At 45.9% G+C, this 26,256-nt stretch overlaps 1 protein-coding gene across 1 annotated transcript in view; it reads right to left on the bottom strand.

Annotated features, from left to right (window-relative positions):
- Positions 1 to 8,703: 8,703 nt before the first annotated feature.
- The window catches only part of ADRA1B (adrenoceptor alpha 1B), a 60,374-nt gene continuing 42,821 nt past the window's right edge, over positions 8,704 to 26,256 (bottom strand). Inside the window, exon 2 of the mRNA XM_082650911.1 lies at positions 8,704 to 9,752. Within this exon, the coding sequence (XP_082507037.1) occupies positions 9,145 to 9,752 (608 nt within the window). The 3' untranslated portion in view covers positions 8,704 to 9,144. The remainder of the gene's footprint in view (positions 9,753 to 26,256) is intronic.

The following is a 26,256-nucleotide window of genomic DNA, read 5'->3' as shown; positions in this document are numbered from 1 at the left end:
TTCCCTTATTTACAAGTTATCTGTTGCCGCAAAGCAAAATTGGTGGTGCAAAACAGCAATAGTCCTTCATTATTATCTATCATGATGCTGGGTGTTAATTGAGCTCAGCTGGGTGGTTCTCACTCAAGGGTCACTTACATGTCTGGTGGTTGAGGCTGGCTGTTGGCCGGACCTCAGCTGGCAGGTACATCTACTGTGGCCTCTTCATGTGGCTGGGCTTCCTCATAAAATGACAGGTGGGTTCCAAGGGCAAGCATCCCAAGAGAGAAAGACATGAGGATTGAATTATGTTACATGACTTTGGAAGTCCCACGGGGTCACTTCTGCTGCATTCTATTCAAGGAGTGAATAATTAGACTTCACCTCTTAATAAGAAGAACCTGCAGAAATATTTTAAAACCACCACATCTTCCAAAGTCTGCATCCTTAGCTTCTCCAGGCTTCAGTTTCCTCATCTATCAAGTAATGGTAAACATAGTCCCTTGTTCATAGAAATGCTATGAGAATTAAATGAGAAAATGTGTGTGTAAACCCCCTAGCACAGTGCCCGGCACATAGCAATTGCTCAGAGATAGTGCTTATTCTAGGGATTATCTCATTACTGTCCACCCAAGCCTTTGAGGTAGGCATTTGATCTCCATTTTACAGAGGGTGGGACAGAGATCCTAAGATGATATGTAACTTTCCCAACCCAAACATCTTCCCAATTCTCAATACGGGTTCCCCTCCGGGAAGGACAGGTGACATTGGAAAACAGTTACAACTGAGTTTCTGAAGGCCAGGGATAAGCAGAAAGCCTCGCCTGGAACAGTGTTCCTCAAACTACGGTTCTTGCACTGTGAAATTAAGTTAGTGAGCCACAATTGGCACTTTTAAACAAGTGACATCTAATAATACAAAACGAGAAATATCAGAGTACATTTTGTAAGGATAAATTTTATGAAACTTTTGTTCCTTATATCTGTGTGCATTAGTGGTTTTCAACTGTGGGCAATTTTGTCTCCCAGGAGACATTTGGAGATGTCTGGAGACAATTTTAATTGTCACAACTGAAGGGGGCAGGAAATGCTACTGACATCAAGTGGGTAGAGGCCAGGGATGCCGCTAGATATCCTACAATTCTCAAGACAGCCCCCTCCCCACTCCCTAGCGATGAATTATCCAACTCAAAATTTCAACAGTGAGGAGACTGAGAAACCTTGATATCTGTGTATCTATATCTACATGTACTGAGTTGCAATGTGCAGTGTTCCATCCTGTGGGTTGCAAAGAGCGTGAGAGCCCCTAGACTAGAAGACTCCTTGTGAGTCCAGCTCCTGAATCTAGTTCTGCCACTGAGATTTGCTCACCAGGCCCTGGTAGCATCTGCCCCTACTCGGATGATCTGAACGCACTATTCATTTTCTCCCGGTTTTCTTTTATTCTCAGCTCTCCCCAGATAGGACTTCTCTCAGAAGAGTTGGAGTGTGGACATAATGTAGCTTTAGAAGAGAACCCTCTAACTCCTGTTAACCCTGGTTCAGACAAAAGCTTTTAACTTTCCTGTTGGCCAATGCTGAGACCCTAGGTTTTTCCCTGTTTCCTCACAGCAAGGATACTGACGTAACCGCTATTACTAGTTGAGCATTTCCTATATGCCCAACACTTCTCAGTTCCAAGCATTGGCTCATTTATTCCTCATAGCAACTGTGTGAAGAAGATTCTATCATGGCAGTCTTTCTAGTGTAGGAACTGAGGCTCAAGGAGGTTAAATCACTTCACTGGGACCACACAGCTGATGAAGAGCAGAGCCAGGGTTTGAACTCAGCCCTAAGGACCAGGGTGTACCGCCACTTTCCAAGCTATGTTTTGATTGGAATCTAGGCTTGACACACATCTATCTCACAGACAGATCCAGTAGGAGAGAACAAATTCTAGGTTGGGGCCAGGCAGTGTGGAGTCTTGTTCTGACTCTCCCCTTCATCAGCCATGTGACCTGGGAAAGGAACTTCTAGCGGTTCGGCTTCCTGGTCTGTCAGGTGGGGATTCCCGTACCTGCTCAGCCTGTCGTAGGAAAACTGTGCTCTGGCATCACTTTGGACATGCAACTGCTTGGGCCAGACCTTTACACACTCACCGTGTCACCTCTCACATCTCTCACCTCTTTTAGACCCCTCCTCGCCCAGGTTCTCATCTCTGACCTCTTAGAGCGTCCTGTATTCGTCAGCTTGAGCTGCCAAACAAACTCCACAGACTGGGTGGCAGACATTTCTTTCTCACAGTTCTGGGGGCTAGAAGTCCAAGATCAAGGTGCCAGCAGACCCTGTCCTTGGTGAGGACCCTGTTCCTGACTTGCAAGTGGCTGCCTTCTCACCGTGTCCTCCCATGGTGGAGAGAGGAAGCGCTGGTGTCTCTCCGTCTTCTTTTATTTTTTTTGGTATGCAGGCCTCTCACCGCTGTGGCCTCTCCCGTTGCGGAGCACAGCCTCCAGACGCGCAGGCTCAGCGGCCATGGCTTACAGGCCCAGCCCCTCTGTGGCACGTGGGATCCTCCTGGACCGGGGCATGAACCCATGTCCCCTGCATCGGCAGGCGGACTCTCAACCACTGTGCCACCAGGGAAGCCCTCTCCCTCTTCTTATAAGGGTACTGATCCCATCATGGAGGCCCTACCCTCATGACCTCAGCTAAACTAATTACCTCCCAAAGGCCCCACCTCCTAACACCATCACATGGAAGGTTAGGGCTTCAGCCTGCACCCTTTCTCCCTTGAATTCCCAAAGCCCTTTACTTACATGCCTCCAATGGCACTGACGATGTCTGTGTCCCTTCAGAATTCTTGTTTGGAGGGAATGTCCAATCTCCTCTTCCAGACTGAAATGTTCATGAGTGCAAAGGCTGCGTTTTATTTGCCTTTGTTTCTTTGGCTCCCAGATCAACAATCATTTGTAGACTAAATGAAAGAACAAACGGGGGCGTGACATACAGGTGTAAGTGGTTGCCGGATTTCAGGTGGGGTTTGGCGGAGACACAAACATGCTTTCAGCAGAAGCAGGTGGCACTATATGTGAGGGCAGTCACCAGGTTTTAGCACTTTCCTCTGCTTCCGAGCAGTTCTGGAAGCTTCTTATATAGATGCTGCTTTCCTGAATGAGGCCATCAGCAAGGGCCAATGCTGTTTATCTTACTAATCACTATGACGTTGTCTCCAAAAAGTAGCTTGTCTATGGGGATTGTGCATTAAGGAGAGAACAAAAGCGGCATCATAGATCGGCAGAGCTTAGGGGTGTCTTTGGCTCAATGCTTCTGACTGTCAGACGGTAGACAGAAGCCTAAAGAGGGTGGAGACTTAGGAGCTGGGCTATGACCAGATACCTGGCCTTTAGACTCCCATCTCCACCCAGGTGGTGTATGAAAGCACTAACAACGGAACCACAGTGGGTGTTGGGTAGGCAGGGCCCAGCTGACATTCTTCAGATGCCACTTCCTACAGGAAGCCTTCCCTGACCAGAACTGCCCCCTGCCCCAGCTCGCATCATCAAGTTAGAGGTAGGAGCCCCTGCCATGAGCTCCCCTAGCACTCTGTTCTCCTACTATGATAGCACTCCCACACTCATGGTGAGGTAACATACACTTGTTCATTCAAAAATATTCGAACACTTAACCAGGTGGCAAGCACTACTTTAGATGCTGAGGATACAATGCTGAACAAAACAGAAAAAAAATCCCCACCCTCATGGAACTTGTATTTCTAGTGTGCATGGGGAGGCAGACAAAAAAACATAAAAACAGATAAAATATAAAGCATGCTAGGCAGCAATAAGTGCTATGGAGAAAATAAAAGTGGGAAAGGGCTATAGGAGGGGCTAGATGATGTGGGCAGTGAGGAGGTCAGTTTTAAATAGGACAGTCAGAGGAATCAGATGACCCCTGAGAGGTGACCCTTGAACAAAGATGCAAAGGAGGTGAGGGAGGAAGCCGTGTGGAGAGAAGGAGAGCTAGGTAGAGGGGCCAGCAAGTGCAAAGGCCCTGAGTGGGGAGCCAGGCTCCCCAGTTTGAGGAACAGCAGAGGCCAGCGTGGCTGGAGCAGAGTGGGGAAGGAGAGGGCTGAGAGGTTAGAGCAGGAATGGGACCAGATTGAACATCTGTCCCCTCCCCACCTCCCAACACCCACACTTCAGCGAACTAACTCATACACTGAGGCTCTGACTGTAGCCAAGCCAGCCAGTCCCATTGACTAAGGGAAAGCCAGCTTAGTCCCATTGATTAAGGGAGAGGTTTTCCAGGGGAAGCCAAAGAAAAACATGGCCAATGCTTGGTTCTTAAGTTTCAGAAGGCAGGTCCAGGTGTAATGTGGGAAGGCTGTGGAAGGACGCAATTTCTTCTAAGTTGATCCAGCCATGCCTTTGTATCCTGACTCTCACCCTTAGCAGGACTAAATAAAGATTCCATGGACTTGGGGGGTAAGGTGAAGACCGTACTGAAGGAATCTGCTGAGAGGAGGTGGTATAGCTAGAGGCTGCCATGTCTGTTTCCAGGGCTGGGTGGAAGTCAACCCCTAATTTGAGCTGAGGAGTGGTTGCTGTTCTACTTTTTGGCATCTGGTGAGGACCTCTTGGTGACAGCAGGCAGGAGGAGGCCTGTTCTTCATCTGGAGGAGTGATGCTCAGTACTTTGCCTAGGTCCCATGCAGCCCACTCCCAAGATCCCAGGGCACTTATCCATCACCTCCATGCCCCAAATGGAAGATGGAGCCTGACACTTGGGGTCTTACCAAGTGAGGGTGGTGGTAGACGCCCAACTCCTGTCACACACTCAAATTCCCTGGTGACCTGCCCACCTCTCATCCAGGCTGGGCTCCCTGAGGGCTAGCATGTCTCGTGTGTATATTTCTCTCTGGATTTGGCTACTTCTGTATATCAAGGGAGTAAAATCTGTTGAAAAGTTTATGGGTTCCATATGTCTGTTGGGAGATTTGGGGGGCATGAATTGTAGGTGACATTTGGGCTGTTATGCTTACTTTTCTTTGGTTTTCACCAGATTCTTAAAGGAGCTTCTGGTTTAAGAAAGTTGAGAACTGCGGGAAAGGAGGATATGTAAGGTAGCCCACAGGTAATAAAAACAATGCCCAGTCTGGGCCAAGCTCTTTCATATGTTGTCTCATCCCAACCTTGTGAGGTCAGTGCTAACCACATCCCCTATTTCCACACAGGGCAATCAGCCTCAGGCCTCAATAGCTGGTTCAGACAGTGGAGCTGGGCCTTGAACCCAGGTACATGCTCAGAGCAGCCCTGTGTCCCCTCCTCCCACTACTTCGTCACGGGATGCACTATCCCTAAGACATCCAGACTTCATGGGATCCCTAAGACATCCAGACTTCTCTCACACACCTATTCTGGCTTTGTCACTCTAGAATGTTCTATAACATTATCTGATTAAATTTCACTTTTCTTTTTAGTTTGGGCTGATCATCACCTTGAGTGATATGTTTTTTCATGCTGTAAGACATAAAATTCTTTTACTCTGTCATAAACGTGTGTCTTTCTTCTTCAAGGTGGACCCTGAGTCCTAAAACCCTGATATCTGATGAATAGTACCAAATTTGTTTTGTCTTTTTACTCAGATTTTTTAAACTTCATATATCAAAGTAATGAATTAAATAACTAATACCTCTGCAAATAGCTATCACTTATTGGATGTTCTCCAGGTGACTGGCATGGTGTCATTTTTACCCTCATGATCTCATTTGATCCTCCTAATGCCCCTATGAAGTAAGTACTATTATTATCCCTATTTTACAGTTAAGGAAACTGAGGTTTAGAACCCATGGCAGGAGTGGGATTTGAGCCCAGAGCTGCAGGATTAACTACTACCCTTGCCAAGCCACTTCCTTCTTTACTTCGGTTGGTGTAGAGATGTATCCCTGTGCATGCCTCAGGGGTGACAAACGACCCAGCAGTATTTGGGTAGTTAGAGATGATAAAGTAGGCTGCTTTGTGGCCAGTTGTGAGGTCAGAGCAGAGAGGACATGTTCACTCCAAGGGCTCCTGAGGAACTCGAGGCCTTCCTTGGGGTAGATAGACCACAGTGAGGCAGCCTGGAGAGGTCAGCATAATGCAGGCCCTGGCTGGGGGCACATATGGAACCTAGCCCTCTACAGGGATGTGAGCCACTGCTTGGCCAACCTTCCTTCTGGAAAGAGGTAGGAGGCTGCCACTGCTTCTTTGTGCTGCCTGGGTGGCCTCCAAGCATCAGTAATGTGTGAGGTCATTGTAACTGAGCACCTCAGGAAATACCTTTGGTGACTGTGGCTTCAGATATCTGAAGTCCAAATTATAACTTGCATTTGCCCAGTGATTCGCAGTTCAGTATTTATGCCACCGTGATCTCATCGAATCCTTTGTGCTTCCTGCTAGGCTGTGAAGGTCATGTCCATTTGATAGATGGAGAAACAGATGAGAAGAGGCAGGTAAATTACCCAAGGTCACCCAGAGCCAAGACTTGAAGCCAGGTCCTACTGACTCCAAGTCTCATTCACCAGGGATTTTCAAACTTCACGCCGTGGAGCCCTCAGGTGCTTGGGGCGGGTGAGGGGAAGGGGCTGAAGATATGGAGGAGGAGGCCAAGGGGGCGAGGCTCTGTCCTCTTTTCCTCACTTCACTGCAGACTGCACTTGTATCAGGATTCTGTGTCAGACTTGTTTGAAAGACTTGTGTTGTTAAGCAAATGTTTCCAGAGGACTATCCCAAACTGTTCCTTCTTCTCTGGGAATTGGTTGCAGGCTCTTCCTTCCCTAGGACTCCCTTTTCTCTACAGCAGCAAGAAGAAACCTACTTTCTGTTGGAGGATATACTCAACCCCAAGATGGCAGCACAAGGGAGGAGAAAATGTACTTCACAGGGATGTAGCAGATCCAGGTCTTAGTCCTAGGTTAGTGTGACTTGGCAAGTTATTTACCTCAGTCTCTCCATCTGTAAAGATGAGGGGATTGGCCTAGATAATTCTGAACATTGTTTTTTCAAATAACTAGTGAATCTGGGGTATCATGCTTAGTTCATAGGATCTTAAACAGAGGTGAGTCACTTGAAATTGTATGAAAATGTAATTTTTTTGTATGTGCATTTTTTTATCTGGAAGGTATATCTATAGCTTTCATTAGAATCTCAAAGGGGTCTGTGATACAGAACATCTAGCTTCTCTGGATTTTTTCTTTATTTTTCTTTTTTTGGCAGATATGCTGGGAAATCTTACTTCTCCTTGGGGAGGGGGCTCAAGTTGTAAGAATGGTGTGAGAAAGCTATTTGCAGAAAGGAAACAAGTGTAACATATAAAGATAAGCAGAGCAAAAGATGGGAGCTAGATGAATGATAAGAGCCAGTGAGCAAGCTAACAATACTGTTTAAGCCCCTGGATCCAGCCATGCCTGATACCCCTACACTTTTCAGCTAAATGAATGACTGCCCCTCCCCCATTAAGGGATTTTCTATTTCAATCGCCTATAGAATAAATGACTGATGTGCTAATATTACTGGGAGAAGCTCTCACCATTTGAAAAATTAATGAATCTCAACTTAGAAAAAGCAAAGCAGGAAGAGAAAGGGACTGGGGTGGGGGCTTTCCTCTTAGGTTCTTTTTTTTAATTTCAGGGAAGAAAAATGCTCCCTCTTTTGTTCCCTATCCAGTATTCTTTTAGCAAACTGGTGGCTTTTAGAGGCAGAAAAGACCTTAGAATCAATCTTTTTTTCTTTTGCGGTACGCGGGCCTCTCACTGCTGTGGCCTCTCCCGTTGCGGAGCACAGGCTCCGGATGCGCAGGCTCAGCGGCCACGGCTCACGGGCCCAGCCGCTCCGCGGCACGTGGGATCTTCCCGGACCGGGGCACGAACCCGTGTCTCCTGCATCGGCAGGCAGACCCCCAACCACTGCGCCACCAGGGAAGCCCCTTAGAATCAATCTTGTCATTACATAGATGGGAAACCAAGATCCAGAAGAGATGTGACCTTCTCAAGGTCACAGAGTAAATTGGTAGCAGCGCTGAGACTAGAACGGAAGTTACCTTCTTCAAGGTATGCTCCTCTTCTCTGCGTGACTTTCCTCAGTGCTTCTTTCCCAGGCAGGCTGGCCAGTTAGCCGAGCTTAGGAGGGTTCCTGTGCCCATAGGTGTTGCATTGACATATGGATCCTTATCTTGTCCAGAAAATTCTGCAGTCTGGCTCTCTTTTTCCATGGGCACAGGCAAATAATGCAGTGTTTGGTCAGAAGATGCTGGAGGAGGTAAGGGACCAGTCCCCTCACAGGTGACAGGCCCACCTAGGGTGCTGGCCTGGTAGCTCCAACTAGGATCGGGGTCCTGGGGATCAGGGCCAGGCCAGACATTGCCCTATGTTGCCCACAGCAGGAAGATTTGGATATGGGAACGGTCAAAAGCAGGCAGGAAGGATTTATGGGACAAGTCCAGGGCGTCACTTTCGGCCACAGGGTCAGATTTGTTTAGCCCTGAAGAGCAGGAATGGCAAAGGCAGAAACGGGGTCAAGGGGAGGCCGGCACAATCACTGCCCACAGGGCCGGCGGGAGAGACAGGGGCACACCTTAATGTGAACGAAAAGGCAACTCAAGATCTGCCTGCCACCCCGTTCACAAACTACTCAAAGCCGCACAGAAGAAATGACCTTTAATGTCCGACTTTGCTTCCAACCCCGCCAGAGTGCCACCGTTCAGTGAAGTACAGGAGGGGCTTGCGAGGTACGAAGTCACGAGACAAACAATGCCCAGGGTGCCTCCTGGGCACCCACTCGCTCTGCCCCCGCGCGGGCGGCCACACACACGCACACACGCAGACCACACGTACACCGCACAGACACACGTGCACCCACGGTTAAATACATGTACAGAAGAACTCGTTTAGATATATACACACACAGAGAGAGACGGAAATCCCGGCTGGCGTCGGGTCTCCCAGGCTCTCAGCATGCTCGGCCCAGCTCTCCGCGCTGTACCTGGCACCCATGCCCCTGCCAGAAAAGCAGCTGCCCCTCTCCCCGCCCCCCTCCCCCCGCTTCCCCGTGGGGCCCGTGTCTACCGGGCGCCGACGCTCCCTTCCCCCCCTCCGCCCGCCCGCCCCCCACGATGATTGGCTCCCCAGGGAAAGGAAGCGGTGCGCGGGGCCCTAAAACTGCCCGGGCGCCAGGGGCATGTTGCTTTTGAAGCCGGGCTGCCCGTTGGCCACGTTGGCTGCGGCCTCGTGGCCCCCGTGGCTGGCGTCTCCGTCGGTCCCGGGGCTCTCGTGCTCCGCCAGCAGCTTGAAGGTGAAGAGCGGGCTCGAGTCGTGGCGGCCGCGGCGGCCCGGGGGCTCGGGCGCGGGCAGGCTCAGGAGGGCGCCAGGCGCCTTCCACTCCGGGAAGGCGCACAGCTCGACGGGCGGCGGCGCGCCGCGGCCCAGGTAGCCGGGGCTCGGCGAGGCCGAGGGTAGGGTCCGCTGGCTGCCGCTCAGGCAGCTGCCGCTGTCATCCAGCGAGTCCTTGCGCGACTGCGACCGCTCCAGCGAGCCGCCGCGCGTCCACGGCCGGTAGGTGTAGGCGCAGCCGCCCAAGAGGCGGCGACGGCGGCGGCGGCGGCCGCCGCGGCACTGGCACCCGAGGATGCGCACGAAGGCGCGCTTGAACTCCTTGCTGGAGCACGGGTAGATGATGGGGTTGAGGCAGCTGTTGAAGTAGCCCAGCCAGAACACCACCTTGAACACGGCGTCGGGGGGCTTCAGGGTGGAGAACAGGGAGCCTGCAGGGGGAAGGGGTGGGGTGGGTATGGGCAGAAAGACAGACAGCAGTTGGTGAGTAGTCAGACCCCTCTCTTCGATGTGATCGGCCCAAACATTGTCAACCTGTGGCATTCCTGCCTCCAGGCCTTTGCCCAGGCCAGTTCCTCTACCTGGAATACTGCCCTTTACATCTCAAAATAAATGACTCCTACATTCTTTTTTCAGGCCAATCTCCATCACTTAACCTTTGCCCATAAAATCTTTTCTGATCTAGCTAAAACAGCATTCAAACTCCCGTTATCTCTAGATTTCCTAGGGCAGTGCTTACCACTTTCTACTCAAATGATAATAATAATCACCCACAATGGTACAGCTCTTGGGTCTGAGGCACTGTACTGGCGCTTTACCTGTATTATTTTATCCTTCACAAAATGCCATGAAGTATTTCCATGGCAAATATGAGATGTATTAAAGACCTAAAGGTGAAAGGTAAACCTTTATAAGGTAAAAGAAGACAACGTAAAGGATGATCTTATTGATGGAGAGGTGAAGAAAAACAGCTTAACACTTCAAAAAGATAAACTATGGGGCAAGAATGGGAGAAGATTATTTACAATGTCTAAGACAGTCAAGGGATTGATATTTAGAATATATAGGGACTCCTGAAAGTCAACAAGAAAAAGACAGCATTCCTAGTAGATAGTGGGCAAAGAAAAGGAACAGGCAATTTACAAAATAGGAAACCCGAGGTCTAATGAGCATATGCCAAGATGCTCAAACTATTAGGCAGTCAAATAAAGTGAAAACCACAGAGTGATAGAACATCTGTTAGGTTGGCAAAAATTAGAAAACTCGATAGTGCCAAGTACAGACAAGGGTGTGGAGACATGGGAAGTCTCCTGCTGGTGGAGGCAGAGGCTGTGAAGACCTTCTGATCCCATTAGGAATATAGATACCTCCTGACCCAGCAATTCTGCTCCAGGGTAGAGCTCTCAAAGAATTTTCACACAGGTCCATCGGGGGCCATGTACAACTATGCTCAGGGTGGTGTTTATGGTGACAGAGAGTTGGAAAACACCTGGGTGCCCCTCACTGGGAATTATGGAAAGGTAGAGTGGAGTACATGCATAGCACAGCAATTATGCAGTACTTAGAAGTCCTGGATGACATGTCCAAAAAGCAATATGGAAAGATCTTAAATACATTGTTCTTTGTGAAAAAATAGGAAACAATGAGATTTATAGCATAATATCTTTTGTTATAAGATACAACCAACCACACACATTTTCAAAAACATTTTCAAGTTAAAAAATATTATACATATCAAATACAAAATGGGTGCCTAAGGGTGAGGCAGAGGGAAAGGGGAATAAGGGATGGGAATAAAAGGAAATAAATCAATAAAGTAAGAGAGAGGCCTGGCTTAGATCGATGACAATGAGGTGCTATGAATTGGGAAACATGATTAACTCATCCCTGTGAATTTGAGGTCCCAAAGCATTTAATGGCAATATTAAGTCAAAAACAATTCCATTTTAAATGCAAGGCAGTTGAGACTTGGAGAGGTTAGATGACTTGCCCCAGGCCACGTAGCATGTTTGTAATATAGCTGGGATTTAAACTCAATTCTGTTTGACTATGAAACGTGATTTTTTGTTTTTGTTTTTAATGCTATTAATCATACCCTCTGTGGAAAAATGAAAAACTATTAAAAAGCAAAAAGGAAAGAAAAAATATTTTAAAAGCACACATACCCATAATGCAGAGACATCACATTTTGGTACATAAACTTTCAGATTTTTTTCCTGTTGTATATATGTATGTAAATGCTTTAAAAAATGCAAATATACTTTACAGAACATTTCGTAACTTCAAACCATGTCCCTAAGCCAGCCACTCCACCTGCAGTACAGTGACTTTTGTATTCCTGTCTTATCTCCTCTGTTACACTGTGAGCTTCCTGAGGGCCTGGTCTTTGGGATCACCTTTGAATCCATTTGTTGAAGGAAGAACATCTGAATGGGAGAAATCTTAGCAAATCATGAAGTCCAACCTCCTCGCTTGGCAGATGGAGACACCGAGACCCAGAAAGTGGCTGCAGATCCCACAGTTGTGGCATAGATGCCATAAGAATCCCTATTTTGTATTGCCCTTGAGTTTCCCCCCTGTAGCACTTGCCCTTCTTGATTATTTGAGCTTCGGCTTGTCGTTACAGGGAGCCTCCAACTTCTCTGCTTGGCAATGCAGGGGTGGTGGCTGGGGGGAGATGGCCAGAGTTCCTGGTGTGGGGTTAAACCAAAGAGGGGTTAACTTGGAAAGAAGGTTATCCATAATCCGGGTAAGTGCTAACTATACATAAAGTATGCTGACTCTTCTCAACTGTGGGTTAGCTCTAGGTGGGAGCCAATGAGGGCGCCACCTCGTGGTCTGATTTGTGACAAGGCTTGCACCATTAGGTTTTTGTCCCACTGTCCCAGATTCTCCTTTGGAATAAGACACTGGACAGAAGGCCCCAGTGGAAATGCAAATATGACGTGTGAACACCTAGTACCCATGATGGGGTGAGTTGTTTCTGCCCAGGGGGATGGTCTTGTTTCTGTCACTGAGTCTAAAGGGCATGGTTAAACTGGTCTTGACAAAAATGGGAAACTGGAGAATAAATTTGGGGAAGTGGAGAGAGGGAGGTAACACTTGGAAACCTTGTGAATCGCCCTGGACGGTAAATGCTGGTGAGCATGTGCACAGGTAGGCACACCACCCATGAGGACATGTTAAGGCCTGGGATAGAGGCTGGGGAGGCACAGACAGCTGTGGCAAAGGTGGGCAGGATCCAGAGCAGGAAAGCATACTTGCTGAAGACAAACTTGTAACTCTGCTTGCCAATCCTGTTGAAGATGTTAGTAAAATGGTCAATAAATGGCTTAACAGGTGTGTATCCTGAGGGACCAGCTTTTAAAGGATACACAAATAACAATAGTGCTAATAGCTAATATCAGAACCGTCAATCACATTGTGTGTGCTCTTGTACACATCTTACACTAAATCCTTTACACCATTTGCCCATTTAATGATCACAGTAATCCCTAGATGAAGGGACTATAGTTGGTCCTATTTTTTTTTAAAATATTGACATATGTCGTGAATTTTTAAATTTATTTATTTATTTATTTATGGCTGTGTTGGGTCTTCGTTTCTGTGCGAGGGCTTTCTCTAGTTGCGGCAAGCGGGGGCCACTCTTCGTCGCGGTGCGCAGGCGTCTCACTATTGCGGCCTCTCTTGTTGCGGAGCACAGGCTCCAGACGCGCAGGCTCAGTAATTGTGACTCACGGGCCCAGTTGCTCCGTGGCATGTGGGATCTTCCCAGACCAGGGCTCGATCCCGTGTCCCCTGCATCGGCAGGCAGATTCTCAACCACTGTGTCACCAGGGAAGCCCCCAGTTGGTCCTATTTTATGGATCAGGACACCAGCATATAACAGTCGTAGCTTTTTACATTTTTATACATTCATTCATTCATTTGTTCATTCATTCATTCCACAAATACGGAGCTCTGCTAAGTGCCAGGCATGAGGCCAATCTGTGGGGATACAGACAAACAGGGGGGTGGGCTCTGCCCTGTGGCAGTCCACAGGCTTGTGGGAAGGCTGATGCATTCACAGTTCATTGCCACAGAACACACATGGCTTTATGATAGGGGCATAAATATCATTCTGTACCCCTGTGCCATTTCTTTCTAGGTTCTTCTTCACCTCCATCACAACGGAAGCACCTTGTCAGGGATAAAGACAGTCTGGATCTTTGTCTTTATTTTCTTACAAAGCACTCTCCAAGGACCATGGGGCTGAGATGTGCTCAGCCAAAGGGAAGGGGGTGATGCTGACTTTTCTCATGGCATTTACTTACAGCCACAATTTGAGTTTGGGCTCCCCGAGTTACTTGTTCCTCTGAGAAGAAGGTCATTCTTTGCCTTCAGCCGCTTTAGGCAATGTGGCCTGGTGACTTGAGCTCAGAGTTTGGGATTACAGAAGCCTGGTTTTGCATCCTTTTGGTGTATTGGCTGTTTGACTTTTGAAAAGTTAATTGGCTCTCTCAGGCTAAATTTTCTTATCCATAAATTGGGGATAACATCTGCTTCATAGGGTTATTCTGAATACATGAAAATATCCATGTAAACATACGTGACACAGGGTCTGGCACCTTGAAAATTCATAAATGGTGGCCATTTTCCAAATATACTGTATATCCTGGCCCATTCATTGCCCTCTTCCAGGAACTCTGCTCTGATTAACCCTACCCGACTCAGACTGAATTCTTCATTCTGTACCCCACAGAACATATACAATCAGACCTTATTCTGTTATTTTATTGTTTGTCTGTTAATTAAGCCATCTCCGGGCTGGCTGAGTCCTTGTTTACCACCCAGACTGTAAACTCCTTCTGGGCAGAAACCATATCTTTATTTCTTTTCCTTTCCAGATTTGTATGTTTTTATTACAAAAGTGACACAATGGAGAATGAATAGGGGGAGCACAGAGAATTTTTAGGGGAGTGAAACTACTCGGTATGATGCTATATTGGTGGATATATGTCATTATACCTTTGTCAAAACCCATAAAATATACAATACCAAGAGTGATCCCTAATGTAAACTGTGGACTTTCGGTGATTATATGTCAGTATGGGTTCATCACAGTACCTTCCTGTCAATTTGAATGTGAACCTAAAACTGCTCTAAAAAATAAAGTCTATTGGGCTTCCCTGGTGGCACAGTGGTTGAGAGTCCGCCTGCCGATGCAGGGGACACGGGTTTGTGCCCCGGTCCGGGAAGATCTCACATGCCGTGGAGCGGCTAGGCCCGTGAGCCATGGCTGCTGGGCCTGCACGTCCGGAGCCTGTGCTCTGCAACGGGAGAGGCCATAACAGTGAGAGGCTCGCGTACCGCAAAAAACTAAAAAAATAAAAATCAATAAAGTCTATTAAAAAAAAACCTCACTGACCCTTAAAAAACTAAAAATAGAGTTACCTTATGATCCAGCAATCCCACTCCTGGGCATATATCCAGAAAAGATGAAAACTATAATTCAAAAAGATACATGCACTCCAATGTTCATAGCGGCACTATTTATAATAGCCAAGACATGGAAGCAACTAAGTGTCCATCAACAGATGAATGGATAAAGAAAATGTGGTGTGTGTGTGTGTACACACACACACACACACACACACACACTGGAATATTACTCAGCCATAAAACAAAATGAATGCCATTTGTAGCAACATGGATGGACCTAGAGATTATCACACTAAGTAAGTCAGAAAGAGAAAGACAAATACCATGTGGTATCACTTATATGTGGAATCTAAAATGTGGCACAAATGAACTTATTTACAAAACAAAAACAGACTCACAGACATAGAAAACAAACTTATGGTTACCAAAGGGGAAGTGGGGGAGGGATAAATTGGGCGTAGGGGATTAACAGATGCATACCACCATATATAAAATAGATAAACAATAAGGATTTACTATATAGCACAGGAAAGTATATTCAATATCTTGTAATAAACTATAATGGAATAGAATTGAAAAAAAGAATATATATATATCCGAATCACTTTGTTGTACACCTGAAACGCAATATTGTAAATCAACTATACTTCAACTAAAAAACCCCTCACTTACACCTGCTAAATTAAAAAATTACACATTACAAAAAATCTATATAATATAGAGTGAAAATCCTTTCTTCATTTAAGTGGACAGGACCAGAGTTAACAGTTTTGTTTTTATTCTTTCAGACGGATCTTTTTTAATGGGGTCATACACATACCTTTCCCCAAATTTCTTTCTTCACTTAGAATGCATAAAAGATATTTCCCCATGTCACAGCATTACATTCTGTCCTCTGGATATACAGTAGTAGTTCACTAAACTCTTTCCTGATGATAGTCAAGTAGGTGATTTCCAATTTTTGGCTATCACAAACTGCAGTAATGACAAGCCTCATGCATTTTGCTTTTCGCACGTTTGAGTGTTTCTGCAGGCTAACCTCCTTCACGAGCAATCACTGGGTCAATTCCACATTTAAGTCCCGACAGCTAGCCAAATTGCCTCCTGAACTGGTCGTACCAATTTACCCTCCTCCCATCGACTGTGTATGAATGTGATATTTTCCCTACACCTCCACAACTCTGGGTGTGGTCAGTTCTTAATCCTCATGTGTTTGGAAGCTGAATAATGACCTCACCTACCCTCTTGTTCCATTTGCATTCTACTTTGCTTCGTCCTCCTACAGACCCCGGCATGACTCTCGCACCCTGAGCAAGCCCTCAGTGACTTCTGACAACGACTGCCCTTTTCTCGTTAGATTCCGATTCCTGGGACAGAATCCTGGTTCTCTCACCAGACACATGACCCTGGGCAAGTTTCATACTATACCTAAGCTTCAGTTTCCTCATCAGTAAAATGGAGCTAATAAGAATACCACCTTCCCTGGGTTGTTGTGAGGATTAAACATGGTAAAAACATGTAAAGTTCTTACTAGCTTGTTGGGTACCAGGTTCCTGCCACCTCAATCAACTCTGCATTAATGCTTATTAACCAAATAATAATTATTCCTGTAAACCACTCATTGGGCTGGAAATCTAATTACAGGAAACCTGTTTGATAACTTGATGTATCATTTTGGGTAAGTTGCTTTCCCTTTCCGGGCCTCAGTTTCCCTCCTTTAAAAAAATGTATTTTTTTATTTTACTGAACTAGAGTTGACGGACAATATTATGTTAGTTTCAGGTGCACTACATAATAATTTGACATGGTTTCCCTCCTTTAGTTGAGTGGTTTGATCTGAGTCCCGTCCAGCCTTAACATTCAGAGTCTCCACGAGGCCAGAGCTAGAAGCCCTGCCCATCTCCAGACCCACCACAGAGGGGCAGTGCGGGTCAGGGACTGGACTGCCAGCTGCCTTGGATTCCACACATATGTTGGACCCTTCCCTCCTCCCTCACCTGCCAGCAGCACAGCAGCCACGTGGATTAGTGGCCCTGTTTGCTACGCCAGCCTGCCCTGGGGGGGGAGCCAAGAAGCCCTCGTTAATTAGGGAAGGTGCTGAGGCCCTTGGGGGCGTGAAAGCGGATTGGTGACAGGGATCTTTTTCTCTGGGCACCCAAACAGACCTTTGGGGGCCAATGAAGCTGCCAGGAGAGGAAGCAAATACCAATGGGAAATGTGGGTTCCTGGAAGCCTGCTCTCTCTGCTGGAAGCCAGGGCTATGCCTGCTCTTTGCCAGGGCCACTGACTTGCAGTGCATGTCCCTGAGCCTGTCTCCACTTCTCTTGCTCATGAAATGGTCCCACGCTCTTTGCCCTGTGTCTTAGCATCATGGCTTGGCAGGACTCCGAAACCTTCTTCCTTAACAGAAGGTCAGTCAGGGTGAGTAACTTGCTCAAGGTCACTCAGCTGGTGAATGGCAGAACGATGGCCAGAACCTGTTCAAATGTCCTTCAATTGATCCAACAGAGATTTATCGAGACAATGGAGTCCAGTGGTTAAGGACCTGTTCAGACATCACAGGCAGGTACAGCTGGGTTCAAGTGCTGACCCTGACTTCCCAGATGAGTGAACTTGGGGAAACTACTGGAGCTCTGTTTCCCAGAAAGTGGGGATGGCGATAATTCTTTTCTGCATGGATGAGTTGAGCTTAGGCTTGGTAAGTGCCTGGCATGTTGAAAGCACGCAAAGCTGTACTCAAAGTACAGTTTGACTGCTTCAAACACAACTACTGTTACTATTGCCAACACTGCTATCACTGCCAGTACTACTGCCAAGAAGATGAGGCAGGTGGCAAACAGGATCTCCCGTGCAGACCAGGCCTCGGAACTCTCATCCTGCTGCTCTTTCCAATACAGGCCCAGGAATGGGACTCCAGGTAGTTCTGGAACTTGATGAAATTGTACGTGATGTTCACGCATTTTTCTGGGGGAGAATCCATAGCTGTCATCATGGGCTTGGGTCAGCAAACCTGAAAGGGTTAAGCCTCAAGTCTAGGCTAGACCCATCTCAAGTCTAGGGCTTCCTAAGCATCAGTCATTCTACCACCCGGACCACCCGTTACTTAATGCTTTTCTTTAAATCAACTCACTTTTGGTATCTAAGCTAAATTTTTTTTAAAAAAGGAAGATTTCTATCATCATTTAAAAACGTGCATCATTTGCTATAAACAGAATGCAATGGTAGAGAAAAATAAGATGAAAACTAAACAATATTAGTACCTCTGGATGCCTCCATACAGTAGTGGGTCTGAGCCTGCTCCCTTTTTCAGAAAGGGAGATTAGCTGGGGTTGAGGGGTGTTGAAGACTTGCTGGCCCTAAACTGAGAGGAATTCATTCCTCTTTGAGGACCCGAAGGATTGAAAGAGAAGTGAACAGGGAATATTTTCTCACTGGAGAACCCAGCCCCTGGCACACAGTAGTGCTAAATAAATATCTGTTCACCGACCGACCGATTGAATACGTGACTCAGAGTTTTTTGTGCCATCTCTAGCTGTCACTTCAAGCTATCTTGCACACCACTCAGATCTGTAGTCATTTTGAGTAGCATTATGGGTGCAGCCCTGGGAAACCACTTGCGGGAGGCCACATGGCTCCACTCGGTTGCCTCTTGCTAGCCTCTTACTGAGGTTTTTTAAACAGGTCAAATGAGACAACACCTCTGAAAGGGCTTGGAGGGGTTGAAAGCTGCACACCTGGATGGGGTGAGCAGGAGGCAGAACTTGAGAGCGGAGGGATGAGGCAGCAAGCAGATGGTGCAGTGAGCCCACTCACATCACTTGGGCTTTGCATGCCTGAGGGCGACTTAGAGGCATGGTGAAGTGCAAGGATCAAAAGCTAAAGTGGGGACTTCCCTGGTGGCACAGTGGTGAAGAATCTGCCTGTCAATGCAGGGGACACAGGATTGCGCCCTGGTCCCGGAAGATCCCACGTGCCGCGGAGCAACGGAGCCCGTGCGCCACCACTACTGAGCCTGAGCCCTAGAGCCCACGAGCCACAACTACTGAAGCCCGTGCTCTGCAACGAGAAGCCACCGCAATGAGAAGCCCGCGCACCACAAGGAAGAGTAGCCCCCGCTCATCGCAACTAGAGAAAGCCCGCACACAGCAATGAAGACCCAACGCAGCCAAAAACAAATAAATAAAATAAATATATTTTTGAAAAAAAGCTAAAGCGGAGCAGGACCAGCACAAGGAGAGGGACTTCTTGGCTGGACCATGGTCCCAATGGGTCACCTTAAGGTGCTATTTAACAGATCTGAACAGTGAACCTCCCTCCACTCTTCAAAACCCCAAGGTTTGTTTGTGGAGTAGTAGCTACTATTTAACAAGCTCTTATCCTGTGTCAGCCACTGGCCAAATGCCTAAACATCTTTACGCCCATTACTCCTTCAACCTGTCTGTTCCCAAGGCAGCCCAGCATGACTGCGCCTGGCACGGCTCTAGGGGGCGCCATTTCGCACTGCAGTCTATAGCGTTCCTGGTGACTGGGTCCAACCTGCCGCGCCCGCTGGAGGCCACAACTATTACACTTGGGGGAATGGAAGGCAAGTTGCTCCAGGTCACAGACCTAGTGGGGGATAGAGTTTGAACATGAGTCCAGGAAGCCCTAACAGAAGCTGTCAATCACTTCCAATACAGTTCATGGGGAAACAAAATACACATGTTGGTGTGTATAAAAGGACAGGAAGAATATACATGAAAGGAGACATCAACCATGTATATCTTTGGGTGGTGAAATTATGCATGAATTTTCCCTCTCTGGGCTTTTTGGTGTTTTCCAACATTTTCTCCATAAACACGAATTAGTTTTGTAATTGGGAAAAATCCAATGAATATTATTTAAAAAAATGAAAAATGAATCAAAAGATACTGTGTTTATGGGGTCCTAGTTATATGTCAGCCAACTATCTTATGTTCTATTTCATTTAATCCCCCTGACAGTTCTATGAGCAAAGTGGGATTATCCCTACTTCACAGATGAAGAAATGGACCTGCAGCTAGAAGGCAACACTTGCGCAAGGTCCTCCACAGGTAAGAGAGAGAGAGAGGTTGGAAATGAGATTTTTTGTTGTTAAGCCCAGCAGCCTCCTCTGTTAGTTCCTGATGTGCCTGTCGGTTCCCTGATGTGCCTTATCCTCTTACTATAGGGCTCTTTAATATTCCTTCATTAAATACCGGTTGAAGGAATGACCAGTGGGTGGGCTTGGAGACTGCAGCAAGGCATAGAGGGATGTAAAGCATCATTTATCTGGTCCCCCCAGGGCTGGGTGGTTTGTAACATCCCTCTGAGCTCTGACATTCTGGGTCTGTAGGATTATAAATTTGATTTGACTTATTTCACAGTCAGCATCACACAAGCAGACATCTCAAGGGAGCCAGTGGGTGGTGAAACCATTTCGATCAGCTTGTAAATAGAGTGGAGCTCCCTTTCAATGTGGCTGTTATTAGGAGCACTTGGCTACACCTTTAGCCAAGCCAAGTCTCCCCAGTGGAAACAGTCTGGTCCAAAAAAAATTCAAAAATTGAAAACACTAGTTGCTAATTCTTTCAGCACTGGCTTTGTGAAGGAAGTTTCCTTGGATTTGGAAATTCCCTTCGAGGTTTTTCCATTTTCATTTGCTGCTTAACCCTGGAATGAGATCACAAAATTGTCTAACAAATACAATATCCTTGGGGCCAAAGAGACACATGTTAAAGTTTACAGCAAATACTGAAAACAATAATAATCACCAGAGCTACCATTTATAATGAACTAGGAACCAGTTATTAGGTACTATGTTTATAAACATTCTCTCATACAATCCTTCCAGAACCTTGTTATTAATATATCTCATTTTACGGATGAGAAAACTGAGGTTTAAGACATTAATGAAGTCACATGTCTAGTAAGTGGCAGAGTTAGGATTAAAGTCTAACTCTGAAGTCTACTCACTGGTTCTTACTCATTGTTTAATAATAAGAAAAAGAAGCTACTATTCACTTCCTTAAGTACCAGGCAATTTCTCCCTCAACTGGGAACAATCTTTCTCTTCACCAAATTGTCATAGTATTTTATCTGAGGCTAAAATATGGCATTTATTACTTTCTATATTGAATTACAGTTGCTTAGGGCTATGCCACATCTCCTCAGATTAGACTGTGAGCTTCTAGAAAAAAGAGTTCATGTCTGATTCTTCTCTTTCTGCTCAGGGCCTAGCACAGTGCCTGACACAGGACAGGCACTCAGCCAACATGTGTTACAAGAATAATATTAGTAATAAAAATGACAAAACCAAAAATACGTTAGCCTCTGGCTACTCAAAGTGAGGTTCATGGGTAAACAGCATCAAAATCACCGGAGTGCTTGTTAGAAATGCAGAATCTCAGTGATCCAGTGAATCAGAAGCTGCTTTTTAAAAGATCCTGAGGTGAGAAGCATTGCCTTAGTCCACATTATAATTTTATTTTAAAAATTGTTTTCCTGGGTGTCTTGGGCTTCATGATGGGCAAAGGCTGGGTTCCGAACCACCTCACCATGGGATTGACTTGCTTGTCCCAAACCCTCCAGTGGCTCCTGTAGGTTATAGGATAAAGTTCAAACTGCTTCGGCTGGAATTGAAGACCTGCTCAACTTGGCTGCAACGGACTGATTCTTCACAACACGAGTTGACCTTTCCGGCTCCTTTCCCTGTATCTACTCTGTCCACTGGTCTGAGATGCCCATTCCTTTCCCCTCCTCCTCTCCATCCCTTCCAGGCCTGGCTCAGATTCCTCCTTGTCATAACCACAGCCCATGATGCAGAGCTTCCTGTGAAGTGTGAAAGCAGAAGGAAGGAGTGAGCAGGCTGTGAAGACCTGCTCAGATCCAGGTAACCCGACACACCTTAGCTAATTTCACTCCCACAATAAGGCATGAGGGAGAACTGGGTTCTGTAATTCTCAATTTTCAATTTACAGATGAGGAAATAAAGTCTTCAAGTGTATGGAACTCACCCGATGTTACACAGCTATTAAATGGTAGAGCTGGTATACAAACCCAAATCTGCCTGGTCTCAAAGCTGGGCAGTTTTCACAACAGATGATACTGCCTCTCAACTCTTAGAATAGTTCTGGTTGGGGGAAGGCTAGAATTATTTACTTCTTATTTATAATGGTCTTTCTATATATTTTATATGGTCATTAAAACACAGAAGCCAAGAATTTTGTGGCACTCTACCTCGATGGTTCTTAACCTGAAAATGCTGGTTATGCAAATAATTTAGCATCATATAATTTCAGGGGCTCACAGACTCACTGAATCCCATCCATGGGTACCCAGGAGGTGCACAGTCACCAGATTACGAGTCTTCTGCTATTCTCTCCACAGAATTCTATCACAACAGCTGTTGAACTTATTTATTTAAGAGTCTGTCTCCCTTGTTTACAAGCTCCTCAAGGCCAGGGTCAACCTTACTTTTCCTGTTTCTCTAGCACCAAACACAGAGCTTGGGTTATAGTGAATGTGTAAAACTATTTGTTGAGCACATAACCTCCTCTTCATGTGCCTGGCTCAGTATCTGGTTCATAGTAGGTGCTAGGTAAATGGTTGTGGAGTGATTCTCTTGCTTATAATGTGCTTCCTTCCTCTTCTTTATATAAATGGTAACCACAGGCCAATGCCCAGTCAGTTTTCATCTTCTTCCTGAAATCTTTCCTGACTGCTCCAGGCTTCTTCTCCTATATTTCCCATCAAAACAAAGGCCATACCACATGGATTCATATGGAATGTCATTCTTAAGAGATGTGCCACTTGTCTCTCTAGGCAGCATAAAAGCTCTTTGAAGACGGAGTCTGTGTTCTGTACTTCTAGCACAGGACTGGGCATGGGGTCCGTGCCATCAGTTGCCTGCTGGTTACTTGATGGACCCATCATTCCAACTTCAAAGAGGGAAGCGACCTCTTGGCTTAGGCCCAGAGTTGGGAGCAGATGGGATGGAGGAGTTTCTGCAGCACTTAAGGGTCTATCTTTGATGCCAAACTGAGTGTGTTCCATGCTTTGACCTCAATGGCAATTTCCCCATAGAACCCTTTTAAAACTGAGTGTTCGGGGGAACATATGTGAAGGAAGCGATACAACTTTATGAAGGGGCATAAAAAGAAGACATGTATAAATGGAGAGACATAGCTTGCTTTAGTATAGAAAGTCTCCAAGAAAACTTCAGTTCTCCCCAAATTCATCTGGAAATTCAAGATAATCTCATTAAAATACCACCAGGTTTTTTTCCGGGGGGGGGGGGGGTGGTAGACAGGGGAACCTAAATGATCCCAAACTAAATATATGGAAGAATACAGATTATAGAAGAATAACCATGAAAAAATAGCCAGGTCAATTAAAATAAATAAAGAGGAATGGTGGGAGTGGTGTGGGAAGATGGGGAAACTTACCCATACGGAGAGTAAAACCTATCATAAAATCATATCATACCATAAAAGTAATTTAAAAGTACCAGGGCAGGAGGTGCAAGAAAATGCAGATAGATCAATGAAATTATACAGTTTATAAACAGAACCAAATATCCATGAGAATTTTATATGCCATTTCAATGCCTGTGGGGAAAAAACAGATTATTCTCTAAGTGGTGTTAGGACAAGAGTCTCTAGCTATTTAGAAACAAATGAAGCCAGATCTCTACTTTCTTACATTAAAATAAACCCAGATGGATCTAAGATTTTAAATATTAAAAGATTATTAAGATATAAGAAGATGGAAGTGAATTTTTTTATGATTTTGAAATAGGAAGGATCTTTTTAAGCATGACAGAAGTTCAGGATCCATAAAGAAAAGTATTGCTGCGTTTGCCTAGACAATTCTATAAGGTCATAAACTTTGAAAACAAACTTATCAGAATTGAGAGAAGCATCTGTAAATTAAAGGACAGTAAAAGGAATATTTCTAATACACAAAACTCTCTTTCAAATCAAGAAGACAAAGCAACTCAATAGAAAACAAAGCAAATCATATGGATGAGGAAATAACAAGAATAAGTACAATGGACAGCCAGTGAATTAATGAAAACCTCATGAAATCATTTACAAAGCAAATAATGTGAATTAAAAAGCAGCAAAATATTTCAGGTCTATTAGTTTGGCAAAAGTATGAGAAAACAGACATTTGCATGCATTCTGTGTGGGGCTACAGATTTTGGGTGGAAAACTGGTGTTATCTGATACAATTGAAATGAGCATAACTTTAGCTTTTGATGTAAGTACTCAACATCCAGGAATTTATCCTACATAAGTACTCTTAAAAGGGAGCAAAGATAAAAATACAGGAAACTGCAGTGATGTTCCCCCCAAATGGGAAATAACCTAATTCCAGCCATAGGGGATTATGAAATAAACCACGTAGCATCCACGCATTGAAAAACCATACATCTATTAAAATGGTAAGCTAGGTCTACATGGAATGAGGCCCATGCCAGAGTTAAGTAGAAAAAATCAAATTTCAGGAGAGAATGTCTAATATCTGATTTTTATAAAAAACATTTTTTTGTGTGTGTGCGCGTGTGTGTGTGTTCATAGAAAAAAATCTGGGTGAATGTGAAAAAAACTGTTCATAATGGTTATCTCTGGAGGATGGCTGTATGGGAAGATTTTCACTTTTTATTTAAAATTCTTTTTGCAATGAACAATCATTGCTTTTGTAATTAGAGGGAAACAGGGAGAGAGGCAGGCAGGAAAATGAGAGAGAGAGAGAAAGAGACAGAGAGAGTGGTTGAGAATATAGGGGGAAAGACCCAGCCTAGGGCTAGAAGCTGGCCGACCTTTATTCAGGGTCAGCACAGTTCTGGGCCTCGTTTCCTCATGTATGAAACGAGGGGGTTGCATTAGCTACCGGGGCTCCCTGCTTCTTGGATTGTCAGCTGTGTTCACTCCATTGCAGAGGTGGAACAGATATGAGGGGGAAAAGTTACAGATAAACCTGTGGCCAGAGTGTCTTTGAGCCTATAACAAAAAGGCTGTGCAATACTGGATGCTGCCCTCAGAGGGAGCAGATGAGCCTGCTGCTTGGCTGAGAAGCTCGGTACCTTGGGATGAAAGGCTCCAGAGAGAACAGGGACAGTTACTGGCTTTGGGGAATCAGGTGGTAAAACGCTGAGATTGGACCACTTAAGCCATTAGGCACCGTGCAACGCCTTTCATCCCTTCTCTCAGCAGCTGTCCACTGACTCCCCTGCCTTCCTCTTTCTGACTCATCCTTCTGATCTGTCCTTTGGCTGGTGGTAATCCAAACTTTTTCCTATAACCACTGGCTTGCCAGGTTCAGGTTGGGACCCCTGCACAGCTCTGCATCTCCTCTCCACTTGTCAGGCCTGGTCTGCGATGCACTCCTCCTCTGGGGGCCACACCTGGGCGTCATGCCTGCCTTGTCATCTGCAGCCCTTAGAGTGAATGATGCCAGCCTGCTGTCTCTAGGGCGTCTTGTCTTCTCACCAGAGCCCTTGCCTGCCTTTCTTTATCCCGAGGGCCAGGCACATCGCTGGTGTCATGAATATTGTATGATGAAAATGATTAGTCTTTGCCACTGCATATGTGCCGCTGTCCAGATTTTAGCAAAGCAGGGCCTTCTCCTGCTTCTCAGTCCAGGTCCACAGACATGCCATAAAATGACCCTGAAATTGCTGCCCTTTCTCATAGCTCAAAGGCTCCTCATTGCTAGGAAATTTGCAGATGCAAGTGCCTGAGGGACAATTTACTGCTCAACTCAGAGATGGCCTACAGGACAGAGAGCTGGCTGGGCTTGCTGCAGCCATGGGAGAATGTTTTCTGAGAGTTTTCCTGAAGGGACAAGATGTAATTCAGTATTTACTGCCTATGCTGTTTATATATGTGTAGCCCAGACATCAGCTGGGGGCCTTTCCACCCCTTGAAAGCTAGGCGAGATGACTGTGAATGTCCCTTTTCCATAACCCTGGGATGTCCAAAGCCCTCCCTCAAAGTCTCTGGATTCCTGGAGTGGGGCAGGGGGAATAACTTCATTCCCACCACTCTGCTTCTTGGGCTCTATTTCCCTTGATGCCTGCTCTGCTTATACCACCTGGAAGCAGTGATTCCTCAAGAGGAAAATTACCCGCACCAAGTGTTTAAGGTACTACTACTCAGTGCTGGGCTCCCTGGCCCCCTCCTTGTCGTCTCTCACCTCAGCTCCTCTCCTCGCAGACTGCTCCAAGAGTTCCAAATTCTTATTGCTTTTTTAGGCAATAATTTCTGTTCTCTCTTCTGGTAGCTTTGGCATCAGCCTTGTTGAGGGCAGCGAGGAAGAGGGGCATGGAGGTTGTGACAGGGGGAAATGGGTTTCACTTTCTACCTTCAGCTCTATTTAAGATTTTTCCTAAAGACAGTTCCTTTCCTCAAATTACTAGATTTTCAGAAAATACAATTTCTTCACCTCTTTCATGTAAATACACATGAAATATATTCTCAGTTTGATGCAGGTTTTTAGATTATTGCTTGC

Source organism: Grampus griseus (assembly GCF_964374135.1).
Source record: "Grampus griseus genome assembly, chromosome: 3".
Lineage (NCBI taxonomy): Eukaryota > Metazoa > Chordata > Mammalia > Artiodactyla > Delphinidae > Grampus > Grampus griseus.
The sequence above is the reverse complement of the archived record's forward strand: the minus strand, read 5'-3'. Positions and strand labels throughout refer to the sequence as shown.